The 24,949-nt window shown below is 43.5% G+C and overlaps 1 protein-coding gene across 4 annotated transcripts in view; it reads right to left on the reverse strand.

Moving 5' to 3' along the window:
• Positions 1 to 24,949, reverse strand: part of PTPRA (protein tyrosine phosphatase receptor type A) — a 142,962-nt gene that overhangs the window by 5,653 nt on the left and 112,360 nt on the right. For all 4 annotated transcript variants that reach the window (XM_036009630.1, XM_028523771.2, XM_036009629.1 and 1 more), the window contains 13 exons: positions 21,275 to 21,365; positions 20,190 to 20,266; positions 13,267 to 13,303; positions 9,530 to 9,627; positions 8,306 to 8,425; positions 7,412 to 7,578; positions 6,784 to 6,919; positions 5,957 to 6,106; positions 4,705 to 4,798; positions 4,298 to 4,374; positions 3,690 to 3,824; positions 655 to 780; positions 423 to 574 (listed from right to left, as the gene is read on the reverse strand). In XM_036009630.1, coding sequence (XP_035865523.1) covers positions 423 to 574; positions 655 to 780; positions 3,690 to 3,824; positions 4,298 to 4,374; positions 4,705 to 4,798; positions 5,957 to 6,106; positions 6,784 to 6,919; positions 7,412 to 7,578; positions 8,306 to 8,425; positions 9,530 to 9,627; positions 13,267 to 13,303; positions 20,190 to 20,266; positions 21,275 to 21,365 — 1,460 coding nt within the window. The remainder of the gene's footprint in view (positions 1 to 422; positions 575 to 654; positions 781 to 3,689; positions 3,825 to 4,297; positions 4,375 to 4,704; positions 4,799 to 5,956; positions 6,107 to 6,783; positions 6,920 to 7,411; positions 7,579 to 8,305; positions 8,426 to 9,529; positions 9,628 to 13,266; positions 13,304 to 20,189; positions 20,267 to 21,274; positions 21,366 to 24,949) is intronic.

A 24,949-nucleotide genomic window follows, 5' to 3' on the forward strand; every position in this document is an offset into this window, starting at 1 on the left:
TTGCCTTTCCCCCCACCAGCGAAACCCCTTACCGTCTTGATCCTGTCAGTGACACTGACCATTACCAGAGGCCCTGTCTCAAACCTAGGAGACACTCCTGACTCGTCTTTTCTTTCACAACTGTATTCTTAGTCTTTTCCATTTTTCTTCAAACTGTCTTCAGCACTTGCTCTTTTCTCTTCCCCGTGTTGTATAAGGAGGCCAGGTTCCCCCACACATAATGTGTTAAGTAAGTACACACCAGGGTGCTCTCTTATCATCTGGCCCTGTCCTGGTCATCAACCTTGATCGCCATGTACTCACCAACAACTGCTCTTGCCCGCCTTTTCTTCACTGTCTGACACATGCTCACCATCGCCTTCAACCCACCCTCTCCTCATCACTTCCTCTCTCTCCTCTCTTAGGGTCAGAGTGAGCAGTACCTGCAGTGCACGGTGATGGGGTGGTTCCCTGACTGCTGCTGCTGCTTCTGCACAGCTGCGATGATGTTGATCATGCCCTTTCCATCGCTGGGAATGCCCACTTCAGGCCAGCCATGGAAGTGGAACTGCCGGATCTGCCTGCTCTTGTTCTCCTTTGGAGGAAGGGCCATCAGAGAGGCAGGGGCACCCAGGTTTTCCCAGTGGGAGAAGCCTCACCCAACAGCCGTCTTACCCTGGTGTTGGTGACCAGGAGGTCTCTGACAGTATAGCTCTCACATTCCTCCTCCTTCTTCAGCTCCACTGTGATATCTCCATAGGACACCAGTCCATCCGAGGGCCAGTACTGGGCACACTTCTCCTGGAGGTACAAACGGGAGAGTGGAAGGGACTCTGAATACCATGTGTGGAAATGACAGGGCTACCCCATGAGCTGCCTGCTCCCTCCTGCCTGACATATTTCATCCTCAAGGTATTGTGAACTCACAGGGTTATAACATTACTTAAGATCACTCCAATTAACTTCTGATCCTGAAGAGAGCATTTATACTTAACACTTATTTCTACTAACAGAGGTAATCACTTAAACAGTTGGTGTTACTTACGGTGCAACACTGACAGGGTCTCTGAAGAACTCAGACCATCACCTCACAACCGCATCCAACACAGTGGCAGGATGGAGGGAGAGGAGGAGTGAATATCTTTGTTCCAATTCTCCCCACTTTTTTTTTTTGCTCCCTTGGGGTGTCCTCACATTTTATAGCTGCTTACATGTCAGAATGCTAACCCAGAAAAACTGACACCAATTACATCACCCCTGCCCAGTCACGGTGCTTCACCACAGCCTAGTCCACAGTATCGCCTCATTCTTTTCCCCTTTATCTCTTCAATCTGCAATGGTACCTCAAAGCTGCTAGCACTTGTATTTCTGTCCCTGCCAGTGAGCAGAAGAAGATGGTTAACTGTCTATCTTTGGGTCTATGTGGCTCGGTTCCCTCTTCAGCTTCCTGTGGGCAGAGGCTGCCTCTCTTCATCTCTGAATTCCCAGGACCTTTCAAAATGCCTGCCTACTACAGGGGTCCAGTAGTTCAATAACTACTTGGTAAATGAATTTGTTCAAGGTCTGTAGACAAGCCAGGATATAAATACATAAATAAAACAAAATACTGTTCATTTCTTTAGAACATTGTGGGGAAGATCTTAGATATTTCATTACTGACAATTTTTAAATCCTCAACCACAAATGTACCCTATGCCCATTATAAAAGATTTGTGAAAATTAAGTAGAAAAATAAAAATCACCACTGAAAGTCCATTTTAATAAACTTTCTTGCTTTTCATATGTATGATCATTGATTACCCCCTTAACACATAATATTGAGCTCATTTTAAGACACAGGATTATTACAAAGGTGGATCAAGGAAATGCCATAGGCCAGTGCTTTTCTATGAGAGCCTACTAAGAGCTCTCAGTTGTTTTGGGAGTTAGGGCTCTGGGCTCTCTCTTTAACCAGAACAGTTAAAAATAATTCTAATTAAGGATCACTTTAAATACAGTATATTGGTTTTTAGGGCATTGGTCAGTAGAATTGAGTTTTTCTTCCACAGCCCCTCCCAATGCTGCCTTTACATAGTTATCAGTCAGGACTGAAGACTAGGGATTTCAAACCATTAAAACTGTTAAGGTCCAAATGGGGTTGAAAGCAATGGAGTGTATAAGCTATAATCACACAATAACAAAAAAACAAAACCCCCCAAAAACAGCAGACCACTGAACAACACAGATTTGAACTATAGGGGTCCAGTAATAACGGGGATTTTTTTCATTAAGTATATAGTTAATCCTCTGTATCCCCAGGTTTCACATCTGTGAATTCAACCAACCACAAATTGAAAACAGTGTTTAATCTGTTGTTGGGAATCTGTGGGGATTCCCAGAACCAATCCCCTGCAGACAGCATGAGATGACTGAAGTGTCTGGGGAGTCAAAAGTTATATATGAACTTTCAACTGTGAGGGGGGATCAGCACCCCAACCCTTGTGTTCAAGGGTCAACTGCACTATGGGTCTCACACCTAACAGCTCTCAGGTTATTTTAAATCTTAGTTTAGGCAAAGAGGCATAATAGGAAAAAAAAGGCAAATTGGAAGGGGACCCCAGGGATGTAGAATTGGGGAATTATCAGGAGAATCTCCTCTTAAAAATGGACAGGGAGTTAGTTGGTTAACAGTGAAAGCAAATGGGAGACCTGCTCTGGCCAATTAATAGGGACAACTACCCACGGTGGTTACATACAATCAAAACAAACAAGAGGTTAGGTCAGCGCTGTGGAGTGAATTTCAAGGTGACACAGCTATTGCAGGGAAGCAGGCAGGTATGGTGTGCTGAGAGGAAACAAGCCTGGTAAACTTATATATAGGGTTAGAATTTAAAGGATGATAAAGTAAAGAAAAGTCACGTTAAGACGATTACAGATGTTGAGTAATGGCAGGAACTTATTGCCTTACTCAGCCAGGTGAAAGCTACAAGATTTAATTTAGCCCTCCATGTGGGCAGAATAACACAAACAAGGCAGCAGGCTGGACTTAAAGGGAAGGATGGAGAGAAACTGTACTCCAGAGGCGCCTCTTGTGGCTGTGAGGTGAGAGGTGTCAGAAAGCTATAGCTGAAGTAGCACTATTTTAGAAGGCTGAGTTAAGCTGTTGAAAGGCAAGGTTTTAGAGGAAAGGGCACATACTTTAGAATATTCAAAAGGAACAACTCCTTTTGGTTCTGTAGTGTAGAGATCTATAGGGAATGACTCTCCTCTAGGCTGAAGGGCAGAGGCCCCAGCTCCACCTTTCCTTAGGAGGCAGAAGATGGAGCTGAGGAATTCAGAGCAGGGGCCAGTGGTGGCTATACTCACCATGGCCCAGGGCTAAAAATGCCTTAGGCTCCTGATGAGGATGGAGAGCCCAGCTCACCTGGGAGGTGGGAGGAAAGAATATGCACAAAGCTAGGCTTGAGGAGAGAGAGGATGAAATGCATTCAGGAAAGAAGTAAGAGTGTGTGAACTGTCTGGGAACCGAATGGAAGCTCAGACCACACTACTCTTCCAGTCCTGACAGAAGCCACTGATTGCACAGATACCAACTGGCTGGGCAATACTGCCTGGAAATGGTTCTTTGGGTACATTTCCAAAGAGAAAGTCCCAACATACCTTCTTAGCCACACCACCCCACTTTTCATGTGGTCTCTGACTCCTAGAGCCCAGGACCTTTTTGAGCTCACCTGGCCTCTCTCCTCCAGTTCTGTCAGCATCACGATGGAGCAGGATTTCCACTCCCAGATCATCCGCCAGAAGTCCTCAATTGTGTGGAGAAGAGGGCCCTGGCTGGCGATGTAGGAGTCCTTCTGCCTATAGCCCTGTACAGGCCAGGTTCAATGGTAGGAGTGAGCTGGTTTAATCGGGGAGGAACTAGTGGAGAAGAGGCTACTAGGAAGGGATGGGGGCTGCCTGGAGGAAAACTCATCCCAGGCAGAGCACCATTTTAGCCAAGGACCAAACTTTGTCTGATCAGCTGATCTTTCTATGAGTGTGAGGGAAGGGAGGATGAAGTTGAGATGAAGAGAGCAGGAATGGGAAAGATCAGAGTTTCTAGCCTTTGGCTGTGGTTTGTATTGCAAACTTCCTCCAGTGACTGATTACCCTGGTGTGTACCTCTGCTTCCCATCACCTTCTGCTCTCTGGGACCTGACAGATCTAGGATAGGGAGCAGTTCTGAATTGATGACTGACTCAAGGATAACTCTCCCAGAACTTGTGGGGCGGGGGGACTGCAAGACCCAGATGAATCTCCATGGCACATTGGGGGATTCGAAGATAAAGACAGCACTTACGTCAATGAAGGATGCATTCACATAGTCTGTGTTCTCCTCTCCCCTCTTAACTGGAATGATCACTCTGTTGAATTCATCTGCAGGAATGACAGCAGCTTGTGGTTCACCAATACCACTTGTCTTCTCCCTCTCCTTCCATCTGTCCTCCCTTCCCCAGGCCCTGGGCAGGTATAATCCTAGCTGGGCAGTAACATGCCTGTTCCTAGCTCAGGAGGCAGAATCCTTTTGGCCTTCATGCTTTTATTTTCAGAAGCCATTAAAGAACTGAGGGCAACAAGTGGCAATGCCATAATTTTTGTCTCTAAGCTGATCATTAACTAGGACCTGAGAAGTGGAAAAGGTGGAGGGAAAGGTGGGTGGGGGAGGATGAGGCACTAAGGCTTTGGGGGTGGGGAGAGGACTCTTACATGGAATGATCTGTAAAACCCGGTTCTTCTTCATGTTGGCTGGAAGGTTTCCAGTCCGCATCTTGTCATTCTGGATTTTGATCGATGTTAATTTCTGAATTGGGAAGGGAAGGGGAAACATGATTGACCCCAGTAACTGAACTTGGTAAGATTATGACTGTCACTAAACCTGCATCTCCAAGACACTCTGACTGTATACAACACCTCACCAGAACCGTAACATTCATTTCCATATGTCCTTGTTGGAACACTTTCTTCCATCTTTAAACTCAGTGAACAAGCCAAAAGAGTATTTGAGAAACTGTCTTCCAGACTTTGGTGGACCCTTCTGGGATTCCCTTGGGCTGGAACTTCATGATCCTGGAGCAAGGATCCTAGTTTCACCCTGCTGTTCCACTCCCAGAGGCTGTCACAGACTCTTTAGAAAACTTTCAAATGAACACCACCCTCCCTCCCATCCCAATTCTAAAGTCCCTTCTTGATCCTTGCTATTCAAAGTGTAGCTCATAAACCAGCAGCATCAGCCTCACTTTGTTAGAAATGCAGAACCTTAGGCCCTAACTCAGACCAGCTGAATTAGAACCTTCATCTTAACAGGATCTGGGGGTAATTTGGGTTTCATTATAGTTTGAGAAGGATAGCTGTAAGGAATGTGGTCTTCCCCACGCCAACCCAGAATCTCTTGCTGCTGGAGCACTTTGATTGAGGAGTGTGAAATACTCCCTAGTTGTGTTGAGAACCATCATCTAATGGCAGACAGCAGGAGTCAGCAATCTAGAGTCCACAGGCCCTATCTGGCCTGCTGCCTTTAAAAGCTTTACGGAAACAGCCTCGCTCATTTGTTTCCTAGTTTTATGGCTGCTTTTGTGCCACAACAGCAGTGTTAAGTAGTTGTGACATAGATTGCATGACCCACAAAACTTAAAGTATTTACTAATTGGCCCTTAACAGAACATGATTGCTCTTTTGTATATTCTAATTGCCAGTGGTAAGGGGGAGGGAGGCTGGGGGACTTAAGGAAAATACCACTGCCAGTTTCCCCCCCAACACAACTCAAGTGATCCCAACGTGCAGGATGGGTTAAGAGTGACCAGGGTATGAGTAAAGGGCCAGGGAACCAGCTCCTTATCCACCCACGGACGTCACAAGGGGTTTCACCATTTGTTGGTAAATCCTCAAGAAGACAGGCATCCCATACTTCCCAGATCACATGGATCCTTCAGTTTGAAAAGGTGGTTCAGCTCTAACTCACCTTAAACTCCTCCTCTAATCCATTGTTGCTGGTCCCTGGAATTTTGTTATAAATTTTCTGAAGATGTGTTTCTAAAGAGGTCACTTCCAGTTCTGTATCTCCATAGAGATAATGCTCCAGAAGGGCTTGGTATATGAAGACGTACTGCATCTGAAAGCGGATGATGCCTGAGTTTCCAATTACACACAACTGTCCCTGTGGGAGCAGACCACCCCCTCCCACCCCCATTTCCCTCTAGTCTACTTTTCCTTTGATCCTAGCAGGGATAAAACTCTCATTGTCCCAATTCGGTGACCTTAAAATTCATGAGTCTCCCTGGGGATGCTAACTTGGGAGGGAGGGTCCTACTCTGGCACCCTTCTGGAAAAGAAGCCTGGAGGGAAGAACAAATCCCACTCCTGCTCATTCTGACAGTGTAGGCTGTCAGAATCTGGTGACACACAAAACCTGTGCCAACCTGTCTCCCAGAGCTGTACCTTTTGAAGCCCATGCCCTAACCACAGAGATGATCTCATGTGCTGCTCCTGGACAGAGCTGAGCTGCTTCACCACCCTGTAGGCACTGGTTCTCTCCCTGCCTGCATTCCTGCTCCCCTCAGGACCTGTTCTTATCCTCAGAGCCCAGTGCAAATGACACCTGCCTTCCCAATCCCCCTACGTACATTGTCCTCTGTGCTCCATGTCTCTTTTAATACATATTTTATCAGGGCCCTTCACTATATTGTTTGATGACCATTTACAATGACATGGGAGGCTAAGTAATCCATGAGGCAGCAAATGTTTTGGTCCCGGAATGTCCCCACCTTGCTTCGCCTGCAAATCACTCACATCTGTTTGCACCATCTGGCAGCGCTGTGCCCGGATCCGGCTCACAAAGCCATACACATCCACCTTCCGCTCTGTATGCATCATGTCCAGCATGGCATCAATGACGACAAAGGTACCTGTCCGCCCTACACCCGCACTGTAGCCAGAAAGCAGGGGTGTTACAGGGATGACCAACATGCCTTGTGGGAGCATATAAGGAGGGGGCTGCACAGGTCAGGCTCCTTCCTCAGGACTCTAAATTCTACGTCTGAATGGGATTGAGCTGGGACTCTCAGGGAACCAAGAAACCCCACTGTACCCTGAACTCCTTACCTTTAGCTATCAGGATTAGAGGTACTTTGACACTCAGAAAGACTTGAGGGCTCCCAGTACACAAGGCAGCACTCAACCTAGTTTCCTGGCTTCATAGCAGTGGCCTCCCCACCCCCAATACTAGAGGCCTGCCTTTCTCTCTTAAGTAATCTCCACCTAGCACCAGAGAGTTGTCTCTCTGGCTGCTGCCCCAGGGACCCCAACAGCTCATCTGCTTTATGCCAGCCTCCTTAGCCAAGGCCTGTGCTTTCCCCTACTCTGGCCACGGGAACAGGTGCTGGTACGAATGGGAAGCCAAGGATCGTGCCACACTGACCTGCAATGGACCACGATAGCCCCTGCATACTGAGGGTTACAGGCCTTCACCTTCTTGAGGAACTTGAGCATGCCAATCGGGGTGAAAGGCACCCCAAAGTCTGGCCAGCTGGTAAAGTGGAACTGAGTGATGAGGCGTTGTGGCTTTCTGTTGGTCATGTCTCCCACCTGTGAAGTGAGGAAATCCTATGTGTTGGCCCTGAAACCCTGGGACGGGTGGGGCAGCCCCAGTGGAGGGAGAGTGAGGCTTAGGGGCCAGGGCCAGCTGTGGCTGTCAGTGACAATGGGCAAGTGATAGCATACCCAAGAGAGATTTAATGATGAACAGGGAATCTTCCCTGGGACCCTACTGGGTAGGCTAGTACTATTATTTTCAGCCTACTGATATGGAATGTGAAACTCAGAAAAGTTAAATGACCTGGTCAAGGTCCCAGAACTAGTAAATGTCAAGATTGGAACTAAAATGCAGGTCTCCTGACTCTTGGTAAGCCCCCTTTTCACAGCAGCACACTGCCCCCACCCCCCCTGCTGAAGTCGACCTCTGTTTAGGCCTCCAGGGTCACTCTGGAGGGTGGGAGCAGGGCCTGTCACATCCTTGATGTCAGGAGTCTTTGGAATAGGAAAGGAAAAGTGAGTGCAGAACCCAGAAGACTGCACCACCTTGATGGTAAAACTCCATCTCAATAATGTTTGCCAGTCATGAAGATGTTCCTTCCTTAGCTTTGACAAAGAAGTTCCCAGAGAGCCCAGATTTCTGGTTTCAGAGTCCAAACACAACACAAAATCAGCTTTCCTGACCACCCTGAGTAAGAGGGGGGATAACACAGCCTATTTTGCCCTCTTAATGGTCAGCAGATCCTAAGCAAAAACTGAAAAAGGAGGTAGGAGACAGTACCTGCTGAATGCAGAACTTGCGCACTGTGTAGTCCACCAGGACGGTCACATCCTCCACTGACACACGGATATTCCCGTAGGTCCAGCAGCCTTGGTCTGGCCAGTACTGAGCACATTTACACTGGAAAGGAACAGACATGCATCCCCTGACCTCAGACCTCCCGTCCCTGGCAGCTGTAAAGGGCCTGAAAGGAAAGGACCACAAAAGCCCAGACTGAAGTTCCGGGAAAGCCTTATGGCCTGTTCTCTCACCTCAGTCAGCTCCACACTTACTTATCTGCTCTTTTCTCAAGTTTCTCAGCTTTCATCCTGTTCAGCACAATCTTATTAACGTATGCACTGGCCCAGCCCTGTACTTGTTGCTTCCCACCCTCGTTCCCTCAGTTCAGGGCAAACTGGTTGTACTCTAGAAGTAAGCCTATCTGAATCCCTGGAACCATCGACCCATGAGGAGGCAACTAGGGTGGATTGATGTAGGCTGTAAACCTGTAACAAGAGGCCAAGGTCTTCCCTGGTGTCTGGTCCCTGGATGGCTTCCAAGAGCCAGGGATCTGGTTGTAAGAAATGAACTTAAAGCCTAGCCCTAGTGCCACCCCTCCTAAGCACTGTGGACCTGCTGATCAATACACCAACAACCCAGTGTGGGGATCAAGGTGACTCAAGGGCCATTCTGGAGAAAAACTGTCATGAATGGGGATTTCTCTCTGGGGACTGACCCAGGACTCAGGACTGGTGCTGGCTACAGCCCAGGAAGGAGCTGGCCAGGTATGGACTTGGCAGCCACAAAAAGAAAAGGACAGTCAGAAGGCTGCTCACAGGATCAGGCTGGGGCCTCAGATTCCTTTGCACTTGGCAGGGTCTGAGTTCACGTGGCTCCCTCTGCTGACTCAGGAGGAGGGACAGGAAACCACAGGAATGAGGGACTGGAGAAGCCAGGTGCTTTGTTAGCCAATGGCCCAAGTCTTTCTTCCAGGCTGTTTGGAACCGGGGTGAGTGGTCTGACTACCAGACACAGGGAATATGCCCCAGGCACCCCTAGGGTTCATCAGAGGCCTCTGGGACACAGGAAAATCTGGTAGGGATATCAGCCTGGGTCCTGTCTGCATGAATAACTGGCAACAAACCACAAAGGGTGGACAGCCCAGACTCAAAAACAGGGCTCCAGCAGAGACCCTCTGCTGGTCATGCCTGTATAAGGGGCCTTCCTATCTAATTTTCCACTCACCTCTTTTCTCTCTTTCAGGTTGGTCACCATAACGATGGTGGCTGTGTTTTGTTCCCAGATCATCCTCCAGAAATCATTCACCGTTTCTTCTTTTGGTCCTAAAGAGCCAACAGCAAAAATGAAGAGAACACATGGCAAGGGGAAGAAAGATGCTGGGAAATTTGGAACATTCATTCTTGACTTTTAGAAACCTATGCCTACATATCCTCATCTAAAGATCCAATTCATTGATCTACCCACCCACCTGCTAACTGAACATTTCCCATGTATCCACCATGTATGTGCCAGGTACTACTTCACTAGAAGTGAAGCAGGAGGTGGGAGGCTGTCAAAATATAAAGAGAACATGAACAGTATCTCCCAAGGACATTATAGTTGAGATTAGAAATAATGATGTTCACTGAATACCACATTGTGGTCCAGATAGTGGGCTAAGTGCTTTATATCTCATTTACTTCTTCCCACCATGCTCTGATGTGTCATCAGCCACAGAGAGCTTAGGTGACTTGCTCAGGCTAGAATTTAAAATTTACCTCCTACACAACCTTTCCCAGAAAGCCACTAGATTTCTAAACAAAAATGAGGGAGCCAGCAAAGAGAGAGACAAAAAGATCTAACACAGAAGGGAGGCTAAAGGAATCCCCCAGGGTGTTTGGTGAAGGGAAGGCTTGGGATAACTCTGCCGGCGGGGGGGCGGGCGGGCAAGCAATCCAGGATGGAATTGAAGAAAGATGGCTCTAGGAGGATCCCAAGATAAAACAGTAAACCTCATGTATCTGAGGTTATTGAGAGGAAATTTTTACTTCTAGAGAAGAATTTTGGGTGGCAAAAATCAATGCTAGGTATATAAAAACTAAGTGAACAGGAAAAAAGGGCAATCATTAACTCTCAGAAAAGAGAAAACCAAAACAAAAAAAATATTATGCGCATCAGTAGTGAATAACATTGGTACAGTAATAATAATGTAAACAACAAATGTTATCTTAACCTCAAATTATAATTTAACTCCCCCCCCCAAATAAAACTAAAAGGAAAAAGAAAAAAATTATAATTTATCATAACTATTGGGAGACCGGGGAAAAGGGGCATTTATATGCATGTCTGTCTGAGTGTGAGGGAGTTTGTAAGAGGATTAAATAAATTATTATCTACCATAAGAAGGAGTCAACAGATAAAAATGGTTGCATTAGACTAAAAAGTATAAGGGAGAAAGGGGGAAGAACTTTGTTTTTATAATCCTTATAATACCTTTTGACTTTCTTAAAACTTTGTATTCCCTTTGGTAAAAATTTAAGAAATAGTGTTAAAAAGAAAAACAATGACAGAAGTGAACACATGCCAGGAAGATGTGCACAACAGAAACTGGCCCACTGCCTGGGAAGGTCAGGACAAACCTCCGGGGGTAGGTGACATTTGAGTCGTATGTTAGGGTAGATCAGTGGATGGGAGTTTAGAAAGCAAACATAGGGAGAAGAGCAACTCCAGGCAGAGAAGCAGGAGCTAGCAGCAATAAAGAGCATGGGACGCTCAGGGACATGAGGAGTTCAGTGAGGTCACTGTGTAGAGCGGAGGAAGTGGTAGGAGATGGAGCTGGAGGATAGGTAAGGCACCGGAATCTAAAGCGGTGGAGGCCAGGCTGAGAAAGTCTTGTCCTACAGATAATGGAAAGTCCTGAGAGTCCTGACAGAAGTTTTCACTAAGAAAGGCCGTTCTTGTGGAAGGAATGCAAGGAGCAAAGGTGGGGTGTAGAGGGATCAGTCAGTCAGTAGGCTTCTGTAACATAGCTGGAGGACAAATGGGAGTTAATGGGAGTTATGACCACTCATTTTGGAGTGGTCATATATTGGTTAAGGGACAGGCAGAAGATCAGGATGATCCCAAATCTGGCTTGGTTGAGTAAGCAGATTACATTCCAGTCATGGTTATGGCTGGAGAATACAGGAGGAAGGCAGTTTGTGGGCTAAGGAAGAGTCATATTTTCGTTTCTGACGTTAAGTCTAAAGAGTATGTGGGGGTATCGAGATGAAGGGGTACAACATTAGTTTGAAATGTAGCTTAGGAGAGTTTGAGAGAGGCAGCAGCCAGAGGTGGGTATTAGACGAGGTCTCTCCAAGAGAATACAGAGAAAAGAAGGGGTCATAGAATGCTGGGCACCTTCAGCATTCATTCAAGTTCAGATAGAATAAAAACTCTGGGAAGAGGACTAAGGAGAAGCAAATGGAGAGGCAGGAGAATTGAGAGAAAGTGGTGCCATGAAAGAGAGAGAGAGTTTCAAGGAAACAGCCATCCACACATTTGGGGAGAAGCTACATTTAAGGGGCAGAATGAGGAATAAGGGCCAGAGAAAGAATATTCAGAAAAGTGAGAAAAAACAAGGTAACTGAATGTCAGGAAATTGTGGAGGAGTTTCAAGGAGTGTGAAGCACTGTGAAAAGGTTCCAGAGGAGAGGAGTCTAAAAAAAGTCAACCAGGAAGTCACAGGAGACCTTAATTCAACAAATGTTTTAGAGTCACCAGAGCCCCAAGGCAAGTAATGAGAGGAAAAGATCGCACATGGTCGATGGTGCCCGAGTTGTCACCGAACAGGTGGCAGCTGAACTGGACCTTACAAGAGTACAGAGGAAAGGAAAGCAGGACCTGGTTAGGCAATAGTGGGACCCCAGTGGGAGTCTGCAAGGGTAAAAAGGATCTGAGGTTTTTTGTAACTTACTTTACCTTGATCACTATTTTATTTTACATCTCTATTTTATGTCTGTACAGTACTGTCTAAGAGAACTTTCTGTAATGATGGAAGTGTTTTACACCTGTACTACTATGGAAGCCTCTGGCTACTTATGGCTAGTGAGTCTTAAAATGTGACTACTTAACTGAGAAACTGAATTTAAAATTTTAATTTTAATTACAATTTTAATTTTAAATGACCACATGTGGCTACTGGTACTGAAGAGCAAGAGCCACTTACCAAAATTTCTGCTCATTTTGCTATAAACAGTCCTCTACTTAAAGGCTCCAAAAAGACAGGGACCATATCCCGTTTTATTCTACATATCTTCATCACTTACCTAGGCCAGTGACTGGCATATAACAGATGGTCAATAAACATTTGCTGAGTGACTAAATAAATGGGCTCACGTGGATCATAACTACATCAATTACTTTTTAATGCTGCAAACATAAAAATATTTTAGCTACAATCCCAAGGGTGAGGAAACCTCAGCAAAGCAGGCTGCGGAAATGCATGCAGACCATGTGCAGGTCCACAGCACTGGGTCCCTGCTCTGAGGGTGCCCAGACCACTCATCTATGAATAAAAGTGGAACTCAGGCCCATGAGTTGGGGGAGAAAAGAGCCAGCGTGGGCCCTGTGAGGCGGCCAATCCTTTCTGGAGACTAATTACAAATTCGAATTCCAAGCAGCCTGGCTAGAACCTAACGTCCCCAAATGGCGGGCGTAAGACAAGAAGACCTCATTACACCATGCATGCGCCATTGCACCATAGCTTTCTCCAGTCTTTTTATGCACACTTACAAAAGGTCTACTTTTAAGAACCCCTGGATATAAGTAATTAAGATCACCTTAGTTATAAATTTGCAAAGCAGATCACATTTTTTTTTCAGGTGGTGATCATTATAGAAAGGCTACTGCATTCTGATTAATCTATTCAGCTTTTGAAAGAAATAACCCAAATCCACTATGAGCTTATGGATAAACCTGAGAGTAAAAAATTATAACTTTACCTTGTGCAGCAATGAATTTGTTCTTCTCTTGGTAGCCCTGGCAGGAGGGGAGAGTGAGGAAGAAAAGAAAGTGAAAACCAAAAATGGATTGGAAATCAAATTCTCCAAACTCCCAACCAGTTAACAAAGCCTCCCTTGTGAGGAGGTCCAGGCAATTAACAAGAATTTCATTTAGTTTGAGATAGAGGGAGTCAAAGACTATAGAGATTACATGATCTAGGTAGTCTTCTCAAAGTAAATTATTAATGAAGAATACGCAGCCTTGGCTGGTGTGGCTCAGTGGATTGAGAGCCAGCCTGCAAACCAGAGTCTCTGGTTTAATTCCCAGTCTAGGGCACGTGCCTGGGTGTGGGCCAGTGGGGGGTGCTCTAGAAGCAACCACACATTGATGTTTCTCTCCCTCTCTTCCTCTCTTCCTTCCCCTCTTTACAAATAAATAAAATCTTAAAAAAGAAAAAAAGAATATCCAAATACCAATTTCTAGGCTAGACCCTGTTTCTGACTCTTTCTCAGAGCCTGCCAATCTGGGGCTTAGTGTTAATGAATAAGAACCTTCCAAGGATGAAGCGTATGTGATGGTTCAATACATGACGCTGGGCCCACACTAGGAGGAAACAGTGTAACTGTATTTTGCCACACATAATGCACTCCCAGTGTATAGTACGCACCCAAATTTTAGCATTGGTTCCCATGTATAATGCACACCCTTATCTTCCCCTCAAAAGTCTGGGCAAAAAGTGCACATTATGCATGGTAAAATATGGCATTTTATTGATGTTGCTTTACTCTGGTGCAGAAACTTTCTGGGGATAACCTGTGGGTACGGTGGGCCAGCTCCTAGCATTCCGGGTTCTCCACTAAAAGCAGTGAGAAAAAGCACAGGAGCTTGGGGGTACAGATAAGGAGCCTCTGAAAAACTGACAACAGGCATACCTTCCTATTTAGTGTTTATTATTTCAGTTATACATCTTTTCAACCTCATTGTTTAAATGTTGTGCTCACTTGAGAAGTCCCAGGCAAATGAAAACTTATTTGGTTTAAGGACTGTTAATTACCCATTGCCTTTCAAACAACAGTAAGATGGGCAATGAGCGGCAGTTTCATGAATGGGACACCGGTCACACCCAAGTGATGATGTGAAATACAAGTCTGCAAGGCAGTGGCAGAATAAAGGAGGCAGCATGAGTTTCAGGAGCCACTTCCTATTCCAGTTTAAACCAGAGCAGGGCAGGGCTGCCTCCTGGTACAGAAACAGTAAGCTTTATGCCTTGAGATGGACATATTTAGAGTCAGCAACAGGAAGCCTGCTGTAACTTCAGTTTTAAGTTCTAATGCTTTTAATCATTACAAGATGGAAACAGAAAGCCTTAACTCAGGACGCTGCATTCTGCTTTGGTATTAAACTTGTAATTAAAACTGAGAAGTTCTTGGAGTATGTTAAGCCATACCATATCCATGCTCCACGAGAAGTTACTGCAGTTCTCACCCAAGTGCATGGGCCATAAATAGACTGAAAGCACAGTGGAGAGCCCAGCCCCAAAGTGCCTCCTACCCTATCTTCACCAGGAGTGTGCCCTGTGTACCCATGAACACATACCTACATGATATGGCAACACTGCTTAACCCATTACGTATAACTAGAATGAAGCAAAACTACTGATCTTCCTTGTGTTATGTTGATGAAATAAATGTGGCTCCCTGGGTCCTGAGATGTTTTTGCATTCTGAAAGTCAAATCCCAGCTGACTCTGGATGGTAACTGCATTCCTACCAGTTTAAAAAAACAACAAACAAAGACCTTCTACACTCTTAAACATCCAAAGGTGAGTGAGAAAATCAGTTCCTTCTATGACTCCAGGCTGGAAGCCCACTTGCCAACTGTGCCACTGCCTGTTTTGTTTCCTCCTGTGACCAATGTCAGATTCACTTTGCGATCTTCATTTTCCCCAAACCACACAGGTCCCAGTTTCCACTGACTGTTAGCTCACCACTCTGTGGTGCCCGGTACCACTTCCCCTCAAGATCCATCTGTGATTGCAGCTCTCTGTGATGGCTACATATATCTGTGAATATACTGACCATTGAATTGCAAACTTTAAATGGGTGAAAATTATGGTATATGAATTATATCTCAATAAAGCTGTTAAAATTTTTAAAAACAATTAGGGATGACTGCAGCATAACTTGGTAAACTCAATAAAAACTGAATTCTAGCCCTGGCTGGCATAGCTCAGTGGATTGAGCACGGGCTGGGAACCAAAGTGTCCCAGGTTCAATTCCCAGCAAGGGTACATTCCTGGGTTGCAGGCCATAACCCCCAGCAACCGCACATTGATGTTTCTCTCTCTCTCGCTCTCTCTAGCTCCTTCCCTTCCCTCTCTAAAATGAATAAATAAAATCTTAAAAAAAATAAACTGAATTCTATGCTTTAAATAGACAGATTTTTGTTATAAAAACTGTATTTCAATGAAGTTGGGGAGAAAAAGGGTTTGGTAAGTTAACTGGCAGACTGACAAGTGACCTTGGTTTACTTCAGCAAAGGACACTGTCTGCCCCTATACTCCAGCCCAAGGCACATCTGCTCCTTCTTCCTCACCAGATCTCTCACTTGCACTGAACCCTGCTGACCACCAAATGCTTTGCCATGCTTTACTCTGCCTTCTGAGATGCTCTTCTCTCCCAGTTTCCATTTATTTCATTCCAGAGTGCCTTCTGCTCAATGTGCTTGGCAGAGGCTGCTGGGTCCCAGGGCCCAATCTTCTCACTCTAATGACTTCCAAGACCACGGCTTTGGAATATCTCCTTTGAGCTCCAAATCAGTATGACTAACTGTGTGCTGGATACATCCACATGGATCATCCTATTCTCTATATACTCCACTCTCTCAAATATATAATTAATCACCAAGTCCTGTTAAATTCTACCTCCAAAGTAGTTTTTACTTTGTCACTTCCTCTCCAACTTTTCTACAGGCCCTCATCATCTGTAACCTGCTACTGTAACAACCTACAGTTGGCCCTCCTAAATCCATGTTGCACACGGTAACCTGAGTGCCCAATATACAAATGTGGCAATGTCACTTCTTGTCTTTAATACCTTTTGATGTTACCCTATTGCCCAGAAAATTAATCAAAACCCTTGATTGTACTGAAAATTTACAGATACTGTAAGGTGGCTCACTCAGCACCCAGTCCCACTGCTATTTTAACTTTCTTACTACACAGGCTGATAAGCTAAAAGCTAAATTCCCTAGAATGCCCCCTTGCAGTCCAGTTTTGCACAGTCCTAGCTTCTTCCTAGCAGATGCTCCCACACAGGACCTGGGGTAGAAGTGAGCAATGTGAGATAGTGACTGTGCTAGGAAGACTTAGTCTTTGGGCAAGCATGGCAGCAGAAGCACCTAGTTCTTCCATAGCACTTGTGCAGAAGTTTCACTATGAGAGTCACATGGGGTAGTTGGGTACATCGCCGACTGCTCTGTTCCTCACTGAGCAGAACCTTACTTTGGTTAATTAGATCTCCCACAAAATTTAAAAGCTACCCAATATCTTCTAATAAACTCCTTCCTGCTTAAAAGAGTAGACAAAGTGACTCCCCTGTCTGCAACTAAGAACCCCAATGGATATACTTCACATTCAATGCCTTCCAAGAAGGAGTTCCTACCAACTCCCCAAGCCTCATGCTCCATGACTTCCCATCTTGGACCTGTATCATCAGACTGCTGTTTCCAGTCTCTGATTTTGCTCATGCTTCTCCTTTTGCTTTGAAGTTTCTGCCCATCTTTCTTTTCTTGAACTCAGACTTACCCTTCAATATTAAGCTCTACTAGATCACCAGGTTTGCTAAATGTTTCTTCTCTGAGTCCCACAGAACCTGGTCATACCTCCTTCACACACATTGTACATTACAGAAAACAATCTACCTGTGTGTCACACCAGGGACCCTATCTTATCTCGATAACTTTTGTGCCTACCCACAGTGCTCAGTACACAACAGCCACTCAAAAAATGTTGACTGAGTTTAATGAACTGTGGAACCTAAATATTCTTTAATCCTTGACTCTTACTCATGGATAACTACATGCTCCCCCCCCCCATTTCAATTGTCACTGAGATCATAGGTTACCTCCAATTTAACTCTCTTCTTCCAAACTCTCATGTCACCTATTCATAACTCTCCAATAACCATCAAGGCATTATAAGGTGCCCTACTGTGAGTACCAACTCAACATGGCCAAAGGAGGCCTGCTTGCTCTATGGCCTTGCTCAACATCACCATGAATAGACCAATCTTACCTGCTTACCAGCCTTAACATCCAACTAATTTTTGTCTGTCTCTACTTCAGTGTGGGAAGGAGTCAAGTTGGTTATGATGACAGACACTGCTAGTTACTAACTCAAAAGCCATTCCTCCCCTTTCTTCTTTGACATTATCACCATAATTTTCTTTTACATACAATATAAATGTTTTATTAATGGTCGCATGTCATCCCCTTGGGCCATGTGGCCTACTCAGACATCCAGGACCCAGGCACAAACTCAGCACAGCCTCTGAGCATCTTGCTCCGACTCCATTATGGTGGGTACGTTGCCCTTGCACACAGGGCCTTTCATGCTTCAGATGATGGAGTGGCTAGTGTCGTCCATGAATTCCATGCACACCTATGTGCACCATTCCCGGGAGCGGATCCTGCTTAGCACCTTGGTGACCGTGGCTAGCATGACACATTGCATACAACACATGTCCAAGAGGGTGGTGGCGGTCCAGCAAAAAGCACCACAATTTTGTTTGGACATTTACCTCTATTGGCTTGGAAGGTGACCATTCCTTATCCCCAGAAAGGTAAATCATGAAATTCTTGAAGCCCTTGCCAGTTACTGGAAAGAGGGTCTAAGCATGTGATATAATCTTGGTCTGCTGGCCCTGAACAGCAGTGTACTGGGAGGCTTCTGAGAAAGGTAATGCTCCCTAATAAAGAGCAGAAATGTTCCTCCTCTGTGTTGTTCACTGTGTTTACAAGGATTGCTCGAAAATACTGCAGACATCTCGTGACCATGAGACAGTGCCAACAGACTGAAGATATCCCAGGAGAAAGATGGGAGCTCCTGGTGTCTTAGGACTGCTACTGAGTCATGGGATCAGCCAACTCTAGAAGTGGCCTACATCTGCCTTCAGGCTATGAAATAAATACACGTGCCTGTCTAGACCAATTTTATTTGAATATTCTCTTACCCGCAGAAGAAAATATTCTGATTATTCCTGTACTCGTCTGCACATTAAAGTCAAGTTGTTCCTCCCAATCTCTTCATCGCAATCCTTGATGTAAGTCCTAGGAATGAAGCTGACTACCAGCCCCCTCTCCATTTCCCTTATTTACCACATCGATCATTTCTCTACCAGGGTTCCTTTCCTTCCAACGGCAAACATGTGACCGTCATTGTTAAATATGCCCAAACGGTTCCATTTCTGAAGTCCAAATGATGGCTATTTTTCTCATAGCCTCTTGCTCTTTCATCTTTCTTCTTTTCTTATCCCAACCCTATTCTTTCCCTTTCTTAAGACCTCTAGTTCCTTGATCCCACCATCTTTTCCTAGCATATTAGTTCATTCCTAACATCACTTTCTTTCTCTACTGAACCTGAAACCCTTGGCTACTTGAAGTAGCAAATGACAATGCCCAGTCCCTTTGTCTGAGTACCATATGTTCTCTACATGCCACTAAGCCCAGGGTACAGCTGGAAAAAAGTCTTAAAGCTAAGGCCCTATACACCAATGATTTTCATTTTAGGTAGGACCTCACTGCAGCTAGACATGCCCTTTTCTTCCCCTTTCAGCTTTCTTATGGATCTCAGAAGCTATTCTAAACTTTCATTATTCTAAGTCACAGTCCCATCTCCTCCTTTCACCAGATTGCCATGACTTTACTTCTTAGAGAAAACAGACGAGTTCCCTCAGCTTGCTTTATCCACATATACAAACCATCTCTATCTATTCTATATCTTCCTTTACCATCAATCCCAGAGGAAGAAATCTTTCCATCAGTAATCTTTTTAAAAAAATTACAGTAAAATACATTTAACATAAAACTGATCATTTTAGCCATTTTTGTGGCATTAAGTTTATTCACATTGTTGGGCAACCATTACCACCACCCATCTCCATAAATTTCTCACCTTTCTAGACTGAAACTCTGTATCTATTAAACAATAATTCCTTATTTCTCAAACCCCTTAGTCCCTGACAACCACCATTCTACTTTCTGTGAATTTGGCTACTCTAGGAACCTCATGGAAGTAGAATGATACAATATCTGTCCTTTAGTGACTGGCTTATTTCACTTAGCATAATGTCTACAAGGTTCATTCATGTTACAGCATATGTCAGAATTTCCTTCCTTTTTAAGGCCAAGTAATATTCCATGGCATGTTTAGACCACAGTTTGCTTATCCATTTATCTGTTAGTGGACACTTGGGTAACTTCTACTTTTGGCTATTGTAGTTAATGCTGCTATGAACGTGGGTGTACAAATTCCATCAGTATTCTTCTCAAGCAGCCTACTTCAGTAGTCAGACTTATTCTTGCTAGTATGTACTCTCTCTGTCTTCCTTTCAAACTCTCTCTCTTTACTAGCTTCTTCCCCACTATCTATAAAACATACTCCAGTCTCTCACACCATTTCTATGAATATTCTCTAAATCATCCCTAAAAACTTCCTCCCAGTTGCAGTTCTTCCCTCAGCCTTGGTTCACGATAGATACATTGAACCAGATTTAGCTGGTATCAGGTACTCTTACCCTATTCTCCATTATTTTTACTATAGATTGCAAAGCCTGCTTTTGTTCTTAGAATATGCTCAATAAAGTATTCACTGACTCTCATGATGGTCCTTCAAGGTAATGATGAGAAAAGCTTGAGTTCCTTACATTGATGAACGAAGCATTGATATAATCAGAATCTGGAACTCCTTCAACTGGTGTCAGATGGACTCTAGAGTGATCATCTAGGAAAAAACCCAGTAATTAATATTTAAATATTAATTAGTTAACATTAAAACAGTTCAATCCAATATTATTTCTCAGTGGTCCTGATACAACTGGACCAGATAAGACATTTGTGCCTATGGTACAGAGACACATATGTATAAAGATGCCATTGCAGCACTATTGGTCACAGCAAAAATTTGGACACATCTCAACCATCATTAGGGGACTAGTTAAATAAATTCAGATATATCCACAATATGGAATAGTAAGCACTTGATAAAGAGGAAATTGAAAACTTTTGTTTCTCAACAGATGAACTGACAATATACATCATTAAAAGAAAAGCAGTCTGAGGAATGTATATAATATACTGATTACATTTTAAAAATATATAATATATACATATATTCATACACAAATAAGATGTAAGTATCTACAAATGCCTAGAATAGTGATCTCTATTATGCACCCAAAAAATACCAGAAGTTTTTTAAAGAGTTATATATGTCTGTGTGTGTGCATGTGTGTGTGAAAAGCCATTATAAAACCAAGGCAAAGTTCCAACATTTTGCTCTTTTATCACACTGGATTATGCATATCCCATTCTGGAGACCAGTGGCCTTGAAAAATGTATTAGGCTGTAGATCAACTGATTAGTAATGGCTAACTCTGGGAAGAAATTATGAAGCAAGAACACTGTATTGGAATTTCTTTGTGTGCTACAGAAAACCAATAACAACCCACTTCTTCTCTAGTCTGAGTGAAACTAAACCTCTAAGTTCTCCTTAACCTCCTAGAAACTTTAGGCCTGCCACAAAAAAACCTGATTAAGCACTCCAACTGACTCTGTGAGCACCTGGTGTCACCTTGGGAGCCATAAAGGCAATTTCAGCTTGACAGAAAGCCTGATCTTATCCTCCTTACCAACCCTCCTATGATCAATCACAAGATTCTTTCCAGTGTCAGCAAAACTGGCTAGAGATGCAGTTTCAGGTTACATTCCAAGAAACCCTACAAACACTCACAAGGCAAGATGTTTACATATCGATTTTTTTCCTTATTTTCCTCCTTGGAGGCAGCTTCACAGGTGGCTTGGATAGGACAAGCAGGGAGAGCCTGAAAGGTTAAGAGAAATTAGAGGATTTACTAACAGGGATAAACATCAAACATGCAAACTGCTACGTCAAATCCCAACCTGGCAGCAAGTTCTACGTTTTCTTGAGGGAAAAAGATGGGCCCAAGCGAACACTTACAGCCTAACACAGAGAAAGTACCTCTCCTCTAAAGAGCCAGCAAGCTTCTAAGTTTACCACCAAGAATCCCCAGGGAGGAGGATGCCCTTCCAGTTACTATGCAGCATGCTCTTTAAACAACTACTATGTGGTTAGGGACTGGCTAGTTACAATGCTGGGTCGAAATGGACCACCCCTGTTAGCAGGACTGGGGACATAACTGAGGGTATGAGCCCTTTATCCCCATGCTAACCATCACACAAGGATGAGATGCATCTGACAGAACCAAGCAGGAGGGCTCTGGGTGGTTAGCTGAGTTAGATTCTCTCTAGTGCCCTGACATATGGGTATGGCAGCCCAGCCTCTAGCATATGTGGCAAGGAAGCAAGGAAGCAAGGACAGGTGTTTACATGGACTCAGCAGTTAGGTAGAAGAGGACTTGGGTGAGTTGACAATGACTATGCAGCAGTTTTGAAGCAAATGTATATTAAGTAAGTATGTGGGTAAGCACAAATAGTTTGACATGAGATAGTCTAGAATATCCGAAATTGAGCAAATCTGTTAAAACTTTCTAGGACCAAGTTTCCTCATTTGTAAAATTGAGATGCTAATATCTGCCACATAAGGAATAAATAAGATAATCTCATGTCTGGCATAGAATAAGAATTTAATAAATTAATTTTAGAAAGGGGTAGAAAGCTAAACCTTATTATTTTAACTGTTTTCTTCTTATATGTTCCATATATTCAAAACTAAGAAAGCAAAAAGGGAAGCAGTTTAAAATTCTAACCTAGAAACCTTTCTAATAAGTGATTTGGAAATATGTTTTATGAGACTTAAAAATATTCATACTCTTTGATCTAGGAACTCCACTTCTGAGAATCTAGCCTAAAGAAAGAAAAATCTCAATGTTCAAATTATTTACTTCATCATTGTTTAGAATGATCCAAAACTGAAAATAACCTTAGTATTCAGCAGTAGGGAAAGACTTAAGAAATTATGGTTCATGTATTATTTTTCATTTATTCTTTTAACAAATATATATTGTGTACCTACTAGATATCAGGCTAGATACAGAGCAAACAGTGGTTAATCAATCATATACATAGTTCTTGCTCTCATAGACAATACAAACTTGTGGGTGAAAGACGGACATTAAACAAATAAAATAAATGAATATAAAATTAAACACCATGATAAATGTAATGAAAGAACAAAATGCTATTAGAGAAAATATACCCAAATTTATATTACAGGGTGGATCTCTATGAGGAAGGATGAGTATGGAAAATAGTGAACAGCTTCTGTGGTGACTCAGAGGCAGGAGAAGACTTGGCTCGTGGGAAGAAGTAAAAGGTCAGTGAATGTGTAACGTAGAAAGTGTGATTGGTGGGGATGGCAAGAGGAAGTGGGAGGAGATGAGCTTGGTAAGGTTAACTCACACATTTTCACACAGGTCCTTCAATATGGAGCTAGAATTTTATTTTAAGTGCATGAGGAAATCTTTCAAGGTTTTTAAACTGCAATCCAATATTCATGTTAAAGAATCACTCTGGCTGCTACATTGAAAATGGACTGGTAGGCAAGAACAGAAACACGGAAAGATGATGATGGTCCAAGGAAATAGATGCATTTGAGATATATTCTGGAGACAGAATGAATAGATTTAGAGATGGAAAAAAGGGAATGTAGGCTGGGGAGAGAAAGAGACAGGAATGAAAGATAACTATTAGGTTTCCAGTTTTGATAATCAAAAAATATATGATTAAGTAAAGGAAATTCTGGTCTACAAGGAATCAATTTTGCTAAATGAGAGCAAGAGCTCTAATAAGGTAGCAAACATATTTCCTGGGAATCAGCAAGACAGTGATAGGAGAAATTAAAATAACATCCTAAGATAAAGGCAGTCAGGGTCTCATAGGCCATCTGCCTTCATTTACTCAAGATTTATCTTTCAGAGTTAAAATCCTGGAGGTTCTGCACGTTATTTTATTAATAAAGGCAATTTATGCTGCCGATACATAAGAGGGAAAAAAGAGTATCCTGAGCAGGACTCTTGCACATGGAACAGAGACACTGCTTAAGACTGGAATGTCCCCTTAACCAGCATGGCTCAGTTGGTTGAGCTTTGTCCCGCTAAGTGTCACACAATGGAAGAGTCACTGGTTCCATTCCCAGTCAGGGCACATGCCTGGGTTGCGGGGCCAGGTCCCCAGTTGGGGCACATGCAAGAAGCAACCGATCCATGCTTCTTTCCCTCTCTTCCTCCCTCCCACCCCTATAAACAAATAAACTTAAAAAAAAGAGGAAAAGACTGGAATTGCCCAATTCACCCAGAGAGGCTAGATTTCCTCATGTTTCTACCCTGGTACAGGGCAGGATGAGACACAAGTTTTTAAAGACCTCACAACTAATCCAGAGGTGTCATTTCCCCTGTACATTCCCTGTCTAATGATGTAGAACAAAGGCAGTGACAGCAAGACTTGAAAATAGTCCCCAGGGTCAGTAATAACAATGACCACACCTCATAGTCCTATCAGCATCCCTAGCTCCCCAAATCACGATGAAAAAAAAATTAGGTCTCCAGCCACGGTAAGGCCCCTAAAAGGAAAGTGAGGATGAAACAGGAGCCATTGTTTGACAAGGGAAAAGAAAGGACCTGCTCTAGAGAACATAGTGCTATATACAAAGGGTCAGACTGAAGAGCCAGATCAGGGATGAAAACAAGGAGAATCTTACTCCTTTCAGTTTCTACTCTGAAAAACCTAGCCCACAGAGCTAGGAAGCAGCAGCTGAACCAGGAAGCTACAGATGTTGTATTCTCTCAAAACACTAGGTGGCATCGAAAACCATTTCATCCCTTGCATAAGCCTTTACTGGAAGCAAGGCTATGTATTACGTCTTTTTTTAAAAATTGTTTTTCAATTTCTATATTTATAAAAATGAAAATATATCCTTCACAGGATTTAACTCAGAAGTTCTCTTTGGGCCCTTCCCTTGTCACATACTATTCCTTCTCTCACAAGTAAACTTGGAATTTTGTAATTATTATTATCTTGCTTTAATTTATTTATATCCCACACATCTTGTATCCTTAAACAATATTTTTTATTGTTGTCTATTTTATTTATACAAAGTAAATCACAATCAAGTGGCCACTTGTCCCCCCCTCCAAATATTATGTTCATAATACATCTGAACATTCATCTAGGTTGTTCCATGCAGCCAAGTGCATTCACTTTACTTTGTAGCATTGCACTTTGAGTCCATACCAACATTTACTTGTTCATTTTACTACTGACGAATATTTGGGCTGTTCACAGCGAACAGTCCTAGGTTGAGCACTAACTGGTATGTATGTCCTTATGTACATATGCAAGCATTTTAGGTGTAACTATAACTACCAGATAAGGCCAAATGTTTTTCCAAGTAGTTGTACCAATTTACACTCTCATCAGCAAAGAACCA

The sequence above is a fragment of the Phyllostomus discolor genome, chromosome 9 (genome assembly GCF_004126475.2).
Source record: "Phyllostomus discolor isolate MPI-MPIP mPhyDis1 chromosome 9, mPhyDis1.pri.v3, whole genome shotgun sequence".
NCBI classification, from domain to species: domain Eukaryota; kingdom Metazoa; phylum Chordata; class Mammalia; order Chiroptera; family Phyllostomidae; genus Phyllostomus; species Phyllostomus discolor.